The sequence below is a fragment of the Vicugna pacos genome, chromosome 1 (assembly GCF_048564905.1).
Source record: "Vicugna pacos chromosome 1, VicPac4, whole genome shotgun sequence".
NCBI lineage: Eukaryota > Metazoa > Chordata > Mammalia > Artiodactyla > Camelidae > Vicugna > Vicugna pacos.
The window spans coordinates 38,183,108-38,201,629 of record NC_132987.1 but is presented as its reverse complement, the minus strand read 5'-3'; the positions used below and the strand labels follow the sequence as shown (position 1 = coordinate 38,201,629).

The window sequence follows — 18,522 nt, the reverse complement described above, 5'->3', positions numbered from 1 at the left end:
ATTTAAAGCCTTCGTGAAGGTTTTTTTTGCAAAAGTAAGACATACAGCAGAAGAAAAATCCTTCAAGAGTATTTATTTCTTGCATGTGGACATTAAGAATTTGGGATAACTCTATCCTTGTGAACAAGTTTTAATATTAGTTAAATAAAATGAATTTTTTTTGCAAATTAACTTAACTTAGAATATATGATTCCAGGCACATTTTAGATTGATCATCAATTTTTTATTACCTATATAAATATACATTCATTTCTTGTTAAATGTCTGCAAATATATGTGATTTATATTAAATACATTATTGTTCCTAAATTAACTAGATCTTTTGTATTTGCTATAAAATTGAAGCAGTGAAGATGGTTTTCTTATATGATCTTTTTAAAGAAACACATATATGCAAGTAGGAAATTTTAAGTTAATAAATGCAGTTTTGTCTCATTATCAACAAATGGTTCAATATATCAAATATGTGTGTTTAAAATATTTGCAGTTTCTTGTAGTTTTGAGATATTCATTAATTAAAAAATTTCTTAAGCTGCTGTTATATGCCAAGGACTGTATTAAGTGTGAGGGATACAAAGAAGATTAAAGCAGCCCTTAACCTCATGAATCTCAAGGTCTCATTGAAGAAGCTTTATATATAAACAAATCGGTATAAACACTGTGATCTGTCTTTAACAAGGAAATGATTAGATATAGTTGATAACATGTTACTGGGTTACAAATCAGCCTAGTTAGGTATTTGAAGTATTTTCTCCTGATAAGTTCTGTAGTCCTTATTGATATACATTTTTTTTAGTAATATAAAAATAAACATTTTATTTCTGATTAATATAATAGTGAAAAAATTTTATTTTGGATACTTTTATAATTGTAATATCAGAGAAACAGAATTACAGCTAAAACAGATAATATAATACAGATAATATAAAATAATGCATTATTGCCTCATTCTCAGCACTAGAATATATTTTAAAATAAGTAATGAATTAATAAAGTAGCTCTCCAAAGACTGAGGAGGGGAGAACAGAAAAATACATGATCTAATTTTAAACACATTCTCTTGAGATCTGGCTTTGGACAAATTTTATGCTTAAAATAGAACAATTGCTTTTATTTTTAAGACCCAGGAAACCCTTGCTCTCTCTAAAGTACCCTCTAAAACAGAGAGTATTATAGCAAAGATTTTCTGCAGAGTAATACGGAGAATAAGTGTTAATAAGTTATAGTTGAGAAGCACTGCAACAATTAATAGAGCCTAAATCTTTATTCGAGAGAACATTTTTAAGAGGAATAAAATGAGTTCATTAAAAAAAACTCACATTATAATTAGTTGATTTGAAAATATCAGTAGTTGACTTAATTTGTATTCACTGAGCAAATAAATAAAGGCCACTTAGGCATGTCACTCTGGTAAATGTTGGAAGGGAAGAAAGATGTCCTTCATGCCTGTGAGGATTTTTTAGTGTAATGAGAGAAAACTCAATTATAAAGAGCTAGTTGTAATAAGAGACAGCATAGACAGCAAAAATCAAATCCTTCTTTCTTTAATGAAATGGTCCTAAGTAGAAATATCTGAAGAAAATACCTCATGTAAAAACTTACAGATCCTCTCCATCTGTATTAGTGCACTGCAGAAGGCAACTGGCAAAAGAGGAATTGTTATTTCTCGTTCCACTTATCCTACTGCTGGACAATGGGCGGGACACTGGCTGGGAGACAACTATGCAAAATGGGACAGTTTGGACAAATCTATCATTGGTATGTGAGAGCCACCATCTTTCTCATTCTTCTTTTAAATTTAAATTTAAATTTAAATTCTTTTAAATTTTCTATTAGGTACTCACTTTTGCTAGTTCATATACTTTGTAAGTCCTTCTCTGAGATACGCTTTTGGCATCATATTTTATGACAAATAGCATTATGAAAAGGCAGTGGGCCAGAAAGCAGGACCTGGGGTGCTGTGTAGAAGTTAATGATATCCAGCTAGTTTATGTTGAGAAAATAATTTCATCCCTTTTGGTCTCAATTTCCCTGTTGGAAAGGGTAGAAACTGGAAAATATATAGAGGTAAGAAGAAATTCTAGATTCTAGGGAATAAGAATCACTCATAGATGCTAAAGTATGAAACATTTCATACCAAATTTTGAAAGTTTTCTGAAAGTGGTCGATTAAAGAGTAAATAAAATAAAGTATCAAAGGAGAAATGGATTCTTTTCTGTTTCAGATCTAGACTTAAAAATACTTTACTATTTATATTAGAGTTCAAGGAAAACAATGTTTAGAAATATTCCTTTAAAATAAGAGCTGTGAAATCACATGCATTCTATTTTATTAAAGTAATCATTCCTTATAGGAGTTCGTCTAACAAGGATAATTCAGTGATGAGACCTATGGTTAAATGATAATAGAGACAGCCATTTATTTTAAAAACAGAACCAAGGAAACCACTAAGACTTTCTTCTCATACTATAATGTTTCCATAACAGTTTTGTGGTCTAAATGTGACATCTTGAAAATGTCAAGGAAGCGATATCGTGTCTTATTTTTATAAATGCCATTAACACTATAAAGTAAAAAATAATATATATAAATCTCATTAGAAGAAATATTAGAAAAGTATATTAATAATCTGAAAAATGTTTCATCGAATTAGTGGTCAGTATTAGAAACAGAACATATCAAAAACAGGAATAAGCAAATGTTAAAATATATGAAGTAGTGGCTTTCTACAAGTTTATTCCTCTTTTTTTTAAGGTATGATGGAATTTAGTCTTTTTGGAATGTCATATGTAAGTATCTCTATTCCTTTTATGTTTGTCACTTGTTAATATTAGGAAACAAACTGTACAAATTAATTAAGTGTAACTATATTTTAGACTGGAGCAGACATCTGTGGTTTCTTCAACAATTCGGAATATCAGCTCTGTGCTCGCTGGATGCAACTTGGAGCATTTTATCCATATGCAAGAAATCACAATGCTGCGTTTACTAGAGTATGTAATTACTGCGTTTATTCTTACTCCTTTTGCCCCACTAACCTTAAGCATTTTTTTAATAGAATTCACCCTTCCTGGATGATCTGGAGATGAATGCTTTGAATCTCTTTACATTTACTGAGGGTCATCTGAGCCCATCACTTTGAGAATTTTCTGACTTGGGTTCGACTTGGTTAGCTTGCATACTTACTATTGTTCTGTGTAACTTTGGAGTAGCCTGGGACGGTAGGGGTGAAAACTGCTTCTGGAGATTCTTACAAGCTGAAACAGAACAATTAAGAAACCAGTTTCAAACCAAATAATTAGAAATGAAAAGTGATTTGAAATACTAGTATCAGTACATGAAAAGGGCAGAACTAAAAGCATATGTTAAAAAAATGAGTTAATAAACTGAGGGAAAAAAGAAGGAAAAGGGAATCATGAGAAGTAATTTCTGTGTGGTGGCACAACTATGTACTTTACTAAACTGGAGGAACTTTGGAATGAAGAAGAGACAATAATAAAAATTATGGAACAGTATAAGCAGTTACAAGCATTAACTTTCAGTGAAGAATTGTAGAAGAAAGATAAATTATTATCAGAACACACCTTATGGGAGAATTGTAGACAACTGGTCTTTTACGGAGGGTTCTAGCCATTGTAAGTGAACGGTAGAGTGCATCACGTGCTGTGAATTCTTCATGTCGCCCTGGGAAATTTTGGAGTAAAAGGGAGAATTAATACTAGACAATGAAAAGAAAAATGAAAATTTATACAAGGTTAGAAGGCAGTATGGGACCACCCTTTGGAAGAATTTGAAAGTTGGGCGATAGAGACAAAACCTGAGGGGACAGGAATATTTTAACAGGAAAACTTTATGTCAATAATGCAGTTTGGAAAGCTGTATTGTTGGGAAATTGAGGCATTCGTCAACACAATCCTGAACAGGGATTCATTCAAGAAGAATTTATTGAAAATCTATTATTTAATATTTATAACATCCATGCCCTAATGATTTATAGAATGTAGGAAGGATAGAGATGATAGATAGATAGATAGATAGATAGATAGATAGATAGATAGATAGATAGATAGATAGATAGATAATAGATAGATTTAACAGCAGGTGCAAATAAATCATATGAGGGAAAACTAGACTATGCTAAAATGATTGGGATTTATGGAGGCTATGTTTTCAAAAGAGTGCTCAGGAAGTCCTCTTAGATGAACTGACATTTTCATTAGAGCAGACTTGAGTTGAGGAGAGCAACAAATATAAATACATGGGGGAGAAGAATTTCATTGTGGGAACAAGTGAAAGACACCAAGATGGGAATGTGGCTGGAGTTTTTGAGATGATCAGATAGGGGAGAGAAGACTGAGAAAGTATTTCTGAATAAAAATCTATAGAACAAAAGCCTCAGTGTAAGTTTATGAGGTAACATAATTAAATTTAAAAATGTATGGTTTAGAATTAAATGCTTGTTTCAACATGTTAAAACTAGAATAATATCAACAAAGTCAGTAAGCAGCAGTTACGATCTTGGCCTCTTTCTTCTGACCTGACTTTGAAACCGGTTAACAATAGGATCAGGTATAGCTTAATAGTTCTTGGACCATTTTACTTTCAAAGTTTTCCCTATTCTAACATTACATATGCCAGTGATAAGTCAGTCATCATACAAGCTTTCTTACTGTTGAAATCTAGAAAAGTTGGACTCTCCATAGATATGATACCACTATAAAGGCTTCATTCCTAATGATAGAAATTAAAAAAAAAAACATTGAAAGTGTTGCATGATGAAATTATGTGGCAACCTTGTTTGTTCTCCTTGTATAAATTAGAATATAAGATAGTAGTCACTTTCTCTGTTATTTTTTAACCAATAAATATCAGCAACTTTTTTATAGTCTTTTACCTTTCCAGTATCAATTTTAGTCTTTTTACTTGCAGAATGTATTCCAGAGCAGACGTCGGCATGTTCTTTTTTCTTATCCAACATAAATTAGGTTCTCTCTTCCTCCTATGCTATTGACTCTTTAGTACCATAATTATCCATTTCTCGTGAGAACACACAATGCACTGGGTCACCATGATGAGCTCTGCATGTCTCTGTTTATTTCAATCCACTTTTGTGTATTCTCTGCTAGACTTTTCACCCCTTCACTGAGTATCACCATAGTTGACAGTGTATTTGTCAGCTATTCAGATGTGAACTGCTCTTTACATATGTTTACCTAAGTGAAATCAAGCCGTGGGCTTAATTTGCATTGTCTTATTAAAACATTAATATTATTCTCTCTCTTTCCATTAGATGAGGTAGAAATACTACTCCATAAGATTTCTGTGAATAAAGTATAAAGCACATAACAATGAAGTAAATTATTCCATACTTTTTATTCTTCAAATATGATTTGAAAATTATGATTTTAACAAGGACAAGAGCTTATGACTATTTCATTTTGCTTTGTTTCAGAGACAAGATCCTGCTTCTTGGAATGAAACTTTTTCTGAAATGTCAAGGAAAATTTTAAATATTAGATACACTTTACTGCCCTATTTCTATACACAGATGCATGAAATTCATGCTTATGGTGGCACTGTTATTCGACCCCTTTTGCATGAGTAAGTGCAAAATTCTTTTCCTAACACAGAGGGATAGCTTTCATTTAATTTACTCAATAATCACATATGGTAAAACATAGAATATTCTAAGTCAGGAATTTTTTCATTTTTATTTTAGCATACACTTAGTATTGATAAACCAGTAAAAAATACACTGAATATTTACTCAAATTAAACAATAATATTCAAAGTAAAACTACCAAAATAATAAATTGATCAATATACCTTCTGTTCTAATAATAAGACAAAAGATCTAGATTTCTAAAAAAGAAAAAAAAAATCCTAGAATCAAAATATCCTGAGTAATCTAGCTACCATAATCCCTTCTTTATTTCTGGTAACATTTTATTAATCTCTTGCCTCTCTTATTTCCAGACTTTTCCTCTTTGTCTTTACCTTGTTAACTTTCCAGAATAGTTGGAGTATCAGCTCTGGTCTGAGTCCCCAGCCAGAAGCATTATTACTACCTATGCACACTCGTCCTATGGAGAACTTCTGGGACTTTGCTCCCATGGGAAGTTCTAGGAGTAAACCCAGCAGCCCAGTTTGGCATTAATCTCAGTTTAGAGTAAAACAAAACAAAAAAAACCCAGAAAAACAAACAACAAAAATGTGCACTTCCATTTCAATTAAAGAAAACAATGTGGACGTTCAATAGTGGCTATTCTCAAACTAGACAAAGCAGGTTTTGTTTTTTCTAGCCATTTATATCTCAAATCCAGAGGTACATGAACAGAAGAACCTTTAAGGACATATAAATCTATTGTTCAATGAGCTTAATTTACATAAATAAGCAAACTCTTTCTAAAGTTACCAAATCAAGATTCTTATCGTACACTTGTCTCATACTTTTCTCCCAGAGTGCTTATAATTTTTGCTTCCTGGTTTGTTGGTCTTCTAATAGACAAAGTTAATATTTGAACCTATGAGTTCTCTTCGAAGATTTCTCATTCAGTTGGTCTTACATGTCCATCACAACTCTCTGCATTTTGTCAGGAACTTTAGTCATGGTCTAGATTTACTCATAAATTATTGTACTACTACACATTGAACTCCAAGTGATACAATTGTTCTTGATTTTTTATGGTTTGATTTTCATTTCAATCCACAAAAGTTCATACTGCAAAATCTGATTTTAATAATTATTTTATGGTCTTCAGAAGAGGTAGATTTATTTGATTTAATTATTTGTAAATATTTCATCCAGGTTCTTCGATGAAAAGCCAACCTGGGATATATTCAAGCAGTTCTTGTGGGGTCCAGCATTTATGGTTACCCCTGTACTGGAACCTGTAAGTCCTACCACTTATTTTTGTTCACAAAATAATTTTTCCTTGGTTTATGTGTTTTTAATGACTATATCTTTAATTTCCAGTACGTTGACACTGTAGAAGGCTACGTCCCTAATGCTCGGTGGTTTGATTACCATACAGTAAGTAGTTAAGGAATTCTGGGGGACTGACTAAACAGAAATGGGTAACAGTTTGTTAACAGCCTGTTTATTAATGGCATACTTATTTTCCTTTCCACTTAAAAACAGTAAGATATTTCTTACTAATTACAGCTGAATCAAATTAACAGTGAAAGATAATTTATTCTGCCATAGTTGGTTATGTAGTCATTCATTTATTTTACCAACTAAACATAGAAATTGTACATTATGCACAAAACGTCATTGCCCTTTTACTAGATATGCAAAATGATCATTAAAAGTAATGCAATTCTTCCAAGAATAATATATATGACAAGTCAGAAATAGCTTTTGTGATTGATCAAAAAAACATACATCTTTTGCAAGTGAGCACCACAAAAACAGGTAGTGGTAAATTACTTTCAAAGTTTGCTGTAAACCAAGGAATAAGTATATATTGTAAGCAACTTGATTTTCTGAATAAATGTTTGTAGTTTTATTATGTTTTAAACTAAAAAATATATTATTTGATTTTATAAATGTGCCTCCTCAATCACCAATATTGCTGATGATTCTTACCCCTTTTGTTCTTTCTTCTAACCCTCTCATTTCCAGGGCAAAGATATTGGTATCAGAGGAACATTTCATACATTTGCAGCTCCTTTATATGAAATAAACCTACATGTCCGTGGTGGTCACATCCTACCATGTCAAGAGCCTGCTCAGAACACATTTTACAGGTAAGTGAATAATTCACTTACGTGAGCTCATATTCGATTTTGAGATACATCATGCTAAAATTGTCAAGAACCAGGAAATGTCTAAGATTTTACCCTACTTCCAAGCTTATATGCTAGCCTGCGACAGTTTCATGGATGCTGGGGCAGAGACAAGGGCCTTTCTTACTCATGGCATAGCAAGAAATATGTTTCATGTTTGCTTCAGTTTCCTCTGTCCCACAAGTTTCATGTGGGTGACAATGAGTCGCCCAAGTGGATGCTGCACATGCAGGAGATTTGTGTCACAGGTAAAGAATGCTGCACTTTGGGCAACTCAGCTTTTTATTATAGGCTGTAAGCAAAAGCATCCATTCTTTACTTTGAGGGGAGAAAAACTGTCATTGCCTCTGTATGCAAAATATATAGAAACTTGAAAGAGTCATGGAAAATTATCTTCAAATATGATAGGAATGTTTCCCAGGCTAAAATACCAACTGAAGCTTAATATCCTCTGTAAAAATATGCAAAGGTATTGATAAATAAATGTCTTGTATTTTAAATGCCTGTCTCACCTAAGACTTAATCATTTTTTCTGAGTCTGATCTATGGAAGGAAATATTAATTACTTTATGAAACATGATTTTTTAAAATGAACTTTTCTATAAGCTTTAAGAAAATATTGCTCAGAGGACTTCTCTTTCCCTCCATCTTTTCCAGTCTGCTTTTTCTGCCTCTATCAGTTCTGTGAAATAGTCCCTGACTCACTTTAGTCTATGAAATGTAGGTATCCATTGACAATATCCCTGCTTCTTGAAACTACTAAATCCCCAGCTGTCCACAGAAGAATCAGACCTGTTTTTAGCAGCCCTGTCCCATATGAAGATGAAGGGTAACTCAGATTTTCTATCCATTACCATTTATAACTGATCATCTGCTAAGACTCTGTGTGTGGTATTCTCTCCCTCTCATTCAGCAACATGTCCAATCTACCAGGGAACATAGGTCCACTCTGTCTCCTATGACTGATGTAACAGTGACTCTCTTATCACAGTCAGAGTCTATTTCCACTGACTAAATTCCTGGCTTAGACATTCAGATTCCAGAGGATTCAGTTTCTGTTCATCATCTTTTCTCATGCTGTACCCAGTCTCGTGGTGATCTACATGCTGACAGCCTCAGTTGGCATGAATAGACTCTTTCTATCTCCTGGAGCCACCCAGATCCATTTCTATCTACCTTGATATCAATTAAAGAGGAGAAAATGATTGTACCTGAGAAATGAGAGTTTCATGGAGGAGACCATTTGTAAGTTGTGCCTTGAATCTTTGTGTTAAGAGAGAGAAGTAGAGAGGCCATTTTGGGTGTGTATGTGTGGAGATTTTTCAATTGTAAGTAATACAGTACTATTCAGTCCATGGTTGGTTGAATCTGCAGATGTGGAAAACTGGATATTTGGATTAATACCCATGTTGTTCAAGGGTCAACTGTATACACAGAGCAGAGTGAATGAAAGTTGTGAAACTCTTTTTAATCTCAGTTTACATATTTTGGAAAATTATGGGTTATACCAGGTTTTAATGTTGCTAGTAAGATCTATTTATCTTTTACCTCAGTGACTATGAATTAAAATGCATGCTGAGGCATGCTGACTTTTTTACATGGAAAATACAAAGCTGCTATATAGATTGGAACTCTAGATATTTTGGATATTTTAGAAGACTTCCATAGCAGTACAGCCTTCAACATTTGTGATTAGAAAAGGCAGCACAATGTGTCTGAGAAATCCTTTCTTGGCCATATGAGGCTGTCAAACCCAATCACTTGTATCCTGAGCATGAAAGCAGATATTTAGTTCACAGGTAGGCCTGTTGGTAGGCACAGGCTTGGGAGGTATTGTGCATTCCACAGATAGGACTTGCAACTATGTGGCTACTCCTCACATTCTTATTAACAGTTGCCAGTAATAATTCAGTGATTTCTGCATGGAAATGTTCAGAAAGTTTAAGTTATATGAGATTGAAATATGTCATTAAAATAGTTTTATGTTAAATGTTCAATGGCAAGGTTACCTGAGAGAAGAATGAATATATCAAATAACTTACTATGGTTTTCATTATAAATGAGACCACTTCTGATTTGTTGCAGTAAGTGAACCCTTGAGATCAAAGACATGCATGATATCTTCTATTAAATAAGAAGGATTCTATGGTTTATATCTTTTTCCAATTAACTCATTAAAAAAGGAAACTCCTTTAATTTTCTTTGTCTAAAACAATTTATATTCTCTTTAACTGATATTCTTATTTGTGTTTCTTTGGACACATAGATGGATGTCATATCATAACAAGACATATGCTAACTCTAGATACATTGGTAAAATTATATTTCTTTTTTATAGTCGACAAAATTACATGAAGCTCATTGTTGCTGCAGATGATAATCAGATGGCACAAGGAACTCTGTTTTGGGATGATGGAGAGACTATAGGTGAGTGTTCCATTTAGGAGATAAATATGCTTGATAACATACATGTTATCCCATTACTATTATATTACCTATTATTATACTTTGGAAACTGAATAAAAAGCCAATAATATTATTCAAAGCTAAAAGAGTTTAATAAATAGTTGAATCAACTTAAAAAATAGTGTTAAAATATTTGAAGACTTTCTTCTTATCATAAATATATTTAATCCCTATGACCAATGTCTAGATAACTAAGAGATTTGTATGAGATTTGTATGTGTTCCCAGAGGCTAGTCCCCATGCTAGTCCCCACAATAGACACTCCATAGGTGTGAAGTCAACTAGCTGATGAGCCCTGTCCATGTGCACACATTGATGCACAAAGGATACCTCTAAAACATGAGATGGTTCAGAAGCAAAACTCAGATTTGGTCTCTGTACCTTATAGCTATAGTTTTTGTTTTGTTTTATTTTGTTTTAATATTCATCAGTTTTTTACATGAACAGTTTAAGAATTTAAATTTAAATCCTTGTTTATTCCATGGCTGTTCCTCAAGACCAGACTGGACTGCTAAACTTTTAGCAGTGTGTACTATGCTAATCATTTGAGCAATGTGTGCTCTGCTACCTGAGGTAGTTTGTAAAGAATCCATATTCTGTGGCCCATCCAAATTCCATTAACTTGGGTAGAGGCCCAGGAATCTGTCTTTGAGTAAAATGCCCCCAGGTGATTATTATGCTGTTAAGTAAACACCGTTAGAGGATTAGTTTTACTGGCTGCCATTAACAGTGCCAGCTCTACTAGATGGGAGTTTTGAACATTCTCCTGACACAAACCTTAGTCATAATAACTAACATCTGTGTGGTGCTATAGGGCAGTTCACTGCAATTTAAATAAATTATCTATAGATGAGAGATTTTTCATTAATAGCAAAGACATACGTCTTTCATCTTTTCAGGTAAATCATAGTTAATATTTTGCACCCATAAGAAGCAGAATTCTATTAGTAAATAAAATATATCAGAAAGTTGATATAAGAATCATATGGTAGTAGGCAAGACTCTTAAAAAAAAAAAAAACCTCTTCCTAGTATTTTGTGATTTAGAAGGTGAAGAACTCAACTGCTATTAGTTAAAATTCTGTGCTTTCAGAGCCCTGAACTTCATTAATACATTAATTGAGGTTCTACAAAGTTTGCAGCCTTTTCTCCTCACTGGGCCCAGCAGATTCACTTTTAATTTGACTGCAATTTCCCAGGGGTGTAAAATTGAGTTATGCATAATTTTCATGCTTGTCTTGGGATGTCTGAATCTTACAATCTAACAAATTGAGTTAATTCATTTTAACAGTAAGGGAGACAAAGCTTCTCTTAGAATTTTTTCTCCAGCTCTTTCTCTCAAACTAAGATGAAAGAACTTGTTACGACCTTTGCCCTGTTGAACTTCATGGCAGATTTTTGTTTTATCACTGGAAAGTAAGTGAGCATAATTCATATATTTCTCCATGATCTCTTTATGCAAGCATACACGATTGTTCTGGCCCATCGTCTCTACTTTTTTGGTTTTATTTCACAATCTCAGTATATTTGTTACAATTAAATATGAAGATTTCAGCTAATCCCCTGAAATTTCTTGAGTAAACAGCAACAACAGTATACAACAAATGCTTAGCCTCTGATTTATTAGATCATTAGTTAGATCATTACAAGATTAGATTTATTCTTCTGCAAAGAAGTTTTCTCTCACAGCAAGCTTGCCGGTCTACTTGATAGTCTAGATGGTATCTAAATGGTTTCCTCTTTAAAGTATATTCATTATTTTATGGAATATTATTATTTGTTGACATATTCTTTCTCTTAAAGAAAATCAAAGAAAAAGTAAAGTTATTTTGAAATGAGTGTACATTAAGTAAATTTTGACTGTTCTAGCTTAGTAAAATATTAAATTGTCCTACTCATCTTAGTGAAATAGACATACACATACCCTTGACCAAGATCACATATAGTATCTTTCTCTTATTCATTAAAAACAACAAAACTACTCATATCCTTCAAATAGCAGTCACTTTTGTTTTATCTCATAGATCTATACTTTAAAAATGGCTCTTAAAAACTTGTTATAATTATATATTTAAAAATTAAGATTAAAAATTTTGCCTCAAAACATGTTAAATAAGCCATGTATACATTATTATATATAGAGAAAAAATGTTTGGAGCAGAATATCATTTAATTTTAGTGTAGGCAAAATTAGTCATAAATTAAGCAATTTTTTCAGGGAATTAATGAATACAGTGCTGGCATGTATAAGTGGAAAAGGAAATTAAAATTTAAGGCTTTTTCAGTGTTATCTTAACACTTGTTTTAATCATGCATTTGACTCCACTTTTACCTTTCTGCCTTACACATGCTTGTTTGGTTTTACATATGAACATAATCATAGAAGTCAGGGAAGACTGGACCTGAGTCAACACTTGATAATAATTAGTTTTTCACCTTTGGCCATTTATTTAACTTTTCTGAGACTCACTTTCCTCTTTCATACAGTGGAAATGATAATAATACACAACTCTTAGAGCACTGTAATAAAGTACTTAGAATTTGACAAATCATAATATATTCTGGCTCTAAGATTATTTTTAAACTGATTTTAGATATGGTAAGATTATATCTTATTTTAAAAGATGAATATAAACCCTATATTTTATCAGCTTGGTTTCAATTCATATGTCAGTTCTCCTTGGACTGTGTTTGAACCAGTTATGTAAACTTAGAGAAAAATTAGATATGCATTGATGGTAGTTGGTACCCTTTGTATTACGAAAGAAAAGCAAAATATACTAGTATTTACTATAGTTTTTATTTGGAAATTTAAATACATCACTCTTTTGTTTTTCCTCTCCAGACACCTATGAAAGAAGCCTTTATTTCTTGGTACAATTTAATTTAAACAAGGTGTGTATTCATTACAGATCATTTATATGCAATTGTGTTAACTAATATTTGAAGTTTTATGCCATATTTTATATTTATTTTATATTTACATATTTTGTATATATTATATAACATATAGCTTTTCAAATATATGAATAAACAATTTGCTATACTATGAATACATTTTGGTTAACATACATGCTTTTAAAATATTTAATTGCTTTTGCTAGATGAAGGGTTTAAATTATCTCTTTGTCTTTTTAGACCACCTTGACAAGCAGTATACTGAAAAATGGTTACATAAACAAAAGTGAAATGAGACTTGGATATATCCACATATGGGGGAAAGAAAAGACTCGTGTTAGTGAGGTTAATCTAATATATAATGGAAATAAAGAGTCTCTTAACTTTATTGAAGACCCAAACCTGGAAGTAAGTGACATGAGAAAACATTTCTTTTTAAATGGAACTATGTCTACATGAAGGTTTTATATTTCTTAACCTTAAAGAAACATAATTATGGGTCAACTATGACCTTTCTTGTTTATTCATTTTCGTTAAACTCCCATCTCTATTTCCATATTATCATCCTTGGTAACTTATCATATAAATTAACTTAATGGCATCTATTTCATAATTATCCTGAAACAATCAAAGCAAAATTAAATTTACATTAAATCTCTAAATCATTTTTATCCTTTTATGGTAAAGTACCTCAAACCATAATACTTTTCAAAAACAAAATGTTCACATTTGAACATTTAATTTGTCTTAGATAAAATATATTTGAAAATTGTTGCAAAACTAATAAAGTTGTCTGTTAGCATCTGTGAATAATTTGACATGTGGGTATATGAGAATGTGATTCATACATTAAACAAAAAAATCAGAATTCATATGTTAAACTCCCTTTGCTACTAATAATGAGCTTTTTACTTTGAATAAATAATTTCAGGGCTTCTTTTTCTTTCCAATTAAATAAGAATATGCAAATGAACAATCTCCTAAACTTCCAATCCTAAATTCTGTGAAAGGGGGCTTTAAAGAACATATATTCTAGAAACCAGCTGTTTTAAGTATTTGGTCCAAATTTAAGGCTACATCTGCACTGCTAAAACTGTGTGAGTGTGTGTACACACACATGCCTATTTGTGTTTAAAGTTGAATAAAAACAACTAGCGTTTAACCAACTAACCACTTCAGATGAACTTAACTTACAAAATAACTAGTTGTTTGGCTGACTGCAACTTAAAAAATAATAACTGTTTTGGACACAATTTTATGTCCTCATAAGTTATATTAAGATGTGAGAGTTGAACATCACCTGAGAAGCCATTTCTTGCAGTTGAAACTTAACACTTGTCTTATTGTGACCTCTGTTTTGTAGGCAATGAGAATTTCCCCTTTAATATGTAGCTATGTCTTAATTACTACCTTGGCATTAAAATACTTCTATTTATTTAAATTTTATCAAGGTTGGGAAACTAGAGTTTTACATATTTAATGTCCTTCCAGGGTAAAATAAAAGTTGATAACCCAGCATCTCACCCCATTTTTCTTCTTTTTAAAATTTATAAATTTCCAAAGTAAGGGAATCAGTTATTTAGTCCAGTGATCTTATATAACAGACCAAGAAACTGTCCTTGAAAGAAAAATTAATTCCCCAGGAATAAATAGTCAATGATTATCAATCATAATTAGAAATCAGTTTTTTTGAATAGCCCAGTGTTCAATGAGATTATAAAATGATGGTTTTCCCTATATTTTCTTGTTCTTTATTTACTACTACAATGGTAAAACATGAAGCTCAGAGTTTTTACCATAAAAATAAATAAATACAGTCAGCTGAACAATGTCAAATAAGATATTTTAGCATATCAAGTATTGTTTCAAGTTAATTTTGACCAAAGATTTGGCATAAAAAACACCTTTATAGAGCAAAGTTTATCCCACTGCTTTCAAACACAGTCACAAAGGATTTTATGTATTAAGAATAAATTTTGTACAATGTCTCTTTATCTCAATGATTTCAAAAGCAGATACTAATTTTAGTAACAAAGGAGCAGTCCTTTCTAAGTGCATTTGAATAAAACAAATATATATGAGCACCTACTATTTTCTAAGTTTTTGTAGATATATGGGGAAAGAGGGAGTGGTCAATTTCTTTCTCTATCCTGGTTGCCCTTCTCCATGGATGTGGGTTATATGCAAAGGATGATTTAATTGCTCTATCAATACAAATTTTAAAACATTTCCTAGTATACCTTGTTGGTATCCGTATAGATATTAAAAGCTATGTCGTTGTTTTTCACTTTTGATATAAAGGAAGAAGGTTAGGTTTTCATGTAAGATGAATCAGCTTCAAACCTAGGTAACGGTATTAAGAAGATTATCAACCTTTTACCTTTTAAATTCTTCCACTATGAAGTATGGGAAATGCATCCAAAGATGCTTGGCTGTAGTAAAGAATACATTTTATAAAGCCCCCAAGAGAGTACCTGGTATTTGGTTAGCAGTAAAGGAATGTTGATTTTCTTCCTCTTCTCTTGCATATTTGGTGACTGAATCTAAGCTTTCTGAGCTGAGGCACTGAGAGTCATGTGAGTGTATCAGAGCAATGGAAAAGTCTAATGAAATCATCATATTTTAAAAATATTACAGGAGATTGAGTACAGCTGCTTAATTGGTCACCTCCATACTTAGTCCCTTTATGGTTTCATAGAGATTCTCTCCAGTGAAAGAAGCACACATAGAATTGAAATCATTGGCAATAAATCAAGCATCTTAAAGCCCTTTGAGATTGATGTAAAAGAAAGCATATTTCTAAAATCTAAATTGTGTGTATAGATGACTAGATAATATTTGAGGGTGGAAAGCATAGGGATTTATGTACTGCAATTATTAATAACTCCATATTTAGGAGTCATGGAGAAAGAGCAAAGTAACACAAATAAGATAATTGGTTACTAGTTTCAGTTTTTCATTGTATTTCAACAACCATTCTCCTTCTTCAAGATTTAATTTCATCATCTGTATAATGGAAGGGTTGGGTAAGATTATTACTGAAATGGTTGTGAACTCTCTGGAATAAAAATTCATCAAAATGAAGAAGAAAAACGAGGTATAGCCTGTTTAGTTATAGAGCATTTATTTATGGAAATAGTCTTTGTTTAAAAAAAAACAGTTTTGAATAAACAATTAATTACCATTTTACTTTTTTTTTTTTAGATATTAGATATTGATCTAAGAGTGAAGAATGTTACTCTAGATGACCCCATAGAAATCAACTGGTCATGAAGATCACCATCAGTCCCAGCTGTCAAAGGGAAATTAACAGCTGGATTTAAGTTTCACCATAGTTATAAGTTTCCCTCTTCATTTGTTTCTTATATTGCATAAAAAATGATTTTTATAACATCTGTCTAAAGTTATTGCATACTGAATATCAACTTTAATACTAATTTTACTATATTAATGTGGCCTAGATTCAGTTTTTTAACATATTTAGTAGAATTTAATAGTTCTAGTTACCTTTGCTAAGTATCAGCTAAAACTGTAAACTAGTTACTAAATATATATGTGTGTTAAAATATAATTAAAACAAGTGATTTTTAAATTAAGTGAAATTTTTGTGTAATTTTATATAATATTTTTTCAACATTTCATAGCTTTAAGTTACGTACCAATAATTGTCATCAGATTTAATTATTTTTAGTATATATATTTAATTAGAAAACATAATAAAATGTATATAAGCTTATACAAGGTACATTTCTCTTTATTTTCCAAAAAGGAAATTGTCATAAACAAATTACTATAGACCAAGTGGCTTAAACAGTAAACAGTTATTTCTCATAATTCTGAAAGCCTGGAATTTGAGATCGAGGTGCTGGCAGGTTTGGTGTCCGGTGAGAGTCCTCTTCCTGGTTTGCAGACAGCCATCTTCTCCTTGTGCCATATACACATATATATAGTAAAAAATCAAATAATTATTCGATCAAATAATTATTGTCTTAATTACCCAGGGCTTTCACATTTTGTTCCTGGTGTATGTTATTGCCATATCTGGTTAAGTTTTTTCTCCTATGATGTATGTCATTCATGTTTCTTAATGTCACTTTAGTAAGTATTTTAAAGCTCTTTGATATAACTTTGTTTACTATGGGTATGAATATTAGTTCATTTTTGTCATGAATATTAATAGTAGGTAGTGACCACTTACATCATTTCACTTTAGAAATGAGATTACAATAAAATAGATTAACTGGAAAGAAAACATATTTATTATGGTATTTTAGTCCCTTTACACTGTGGACTTTGTATCTTGTTATCAACTAGTCTTTCATTTCTTACTAGTATGTTTGGGAAAAATTATAGCTCAGTTAGATGATCCTTGATCCTTGAAATATATGAATATGATATATGCAGCAAGTCACAATATATGATTTTGGGAATTCCATTACCACCATGCTCACCCATCAATGGCTTCTCTTTACTCTTAAGGTAGAAATACAGCCTTCACATGAGCCCAAGGGCCTTCTGGAGCTGGTGTAAATCTATTTCTCCACACTGCCCTTTGGTCACACTGTCCTTCACTCTCCCTACTTCAATTACATTCACTTTCTTTGCGTTCCTAGAAATGCGACACTTCCTACAACTTAAGACATTTGAACATTCTTCTCTCTTTGGACACTTCTTGTTTTCCAGGTAATAGCACAACTGGCTCCCTTTTCCTTCAGGTCTCTGATAATTGTCACCTTCTCAATGAGATTGTTCCTGACCACACCGCTGCATTCCCTACTCCCCTTCCTTGTTCATCGTTAGCACTTATTGCCATAAAACACACTGTACGTTTTAACTACATGCTGGTATATTGCGTGTCTCCCCACCCTCAGAATGTGAGCTCTTTGAAAGCAGGGCTTTGTCTTATTTGCTCATTGCCTTATGTCTTAACTCCTAGAAGAGTGCCTGCCAATGAGTAGACAGTCAAATATTTTTGGAGAAGTTAATTGGTCTTATTATTTAACTCTCCTGACAACACTTGAAGTTTGTATTTTTACCTCTATTTTTTTTAAATGAGGAAGCTGACTGTGAAGCCCAAGCCACATGAAAGTGGCCAAGCAGGGATTAGAATCTCAGCTGTTTGGCTGCAAAGTATTCTGGTTTGATGCCCTCACGTGCACTTGCATGAATCAGGAATGGCAGAAAAGAAGGTGTTTCCTCTAATAGAATGGTTATTATTTTACATGGAAATTCACTACTTCTACCTATTTTAAATGATGTCTGTTATAAAGAAACAGAAATCAGTATTATTTACCTTGGTGCTGATGGGGTTCTGCACTTAATTAGACATGTATGTGGTAAAATTTAGCTGACCTGAGGAGCATTCTCA

At 32.1% G+C, this 18,522-nt stretch overlaps 1 protein-coding gene across 1 annotated transcript in view; it reads left to right on the top strand.

The window, feature by feature from the left end:
- The window catches only part of SI (sucrase-isomaltase), an 83,179-nt gene extending 66,588 nt beyond the window's left edge, over nucleotides 1–16,591 (top strand). The window contains exons 37-47 of the mRNA XM_006200847.3: nucleotides 1,625–1,758; nucleotides 2,755–2,789; nucleotides 2,877–2,993; nucleotides 5,453–5,601; nucleotides 6,809–6,893; nucleotides 6,977–7,033; nucleotides 7,628–7,752; nucleotides 10,130–10,218; nucleotides 13,102–13,151; nucleotides 13,395–13,562; nucleotides 16,359–16,591. Coding sequence (XP_006200909.2) covers nucleotides 1,625–1,758; nucleotides 2,755–2,789; nucleotides 2,877–2,993; nucleotides 5,453–5,601; nucleotides 6,809–6,893; nucleotides 6,977–7,033; nucleotides 7,628–7,752; nucleotides 10,130–10,218; nucleotides 13,102–13,151; nucleotides 13,395–13,562; nucleotides 16,359–16,427 — 1,078 coding nt within the window. The 3' untranslated portion in view covers nucleotides 16,428–16,591. The remainder of the gene's footprint in view (nucleotides 1–1,624; nucleotides 1,759–2,754; nucleotides 2,790–2,876; nucleotides 2,994–5,452; nucleotides 5,602–6,808; nucleotides 6,894–6,976; nucleotides 7,034–7,627; nucleotides 7,753–10,129; nucleotides 10,219–13,101; nucleotides 13,152–13,394; nucleotides 13,563–16,358) is intronic.
- The last annotated feature ends 1,931 nt before the right edge of the window (nucleotides 16,592–18,522 follow it).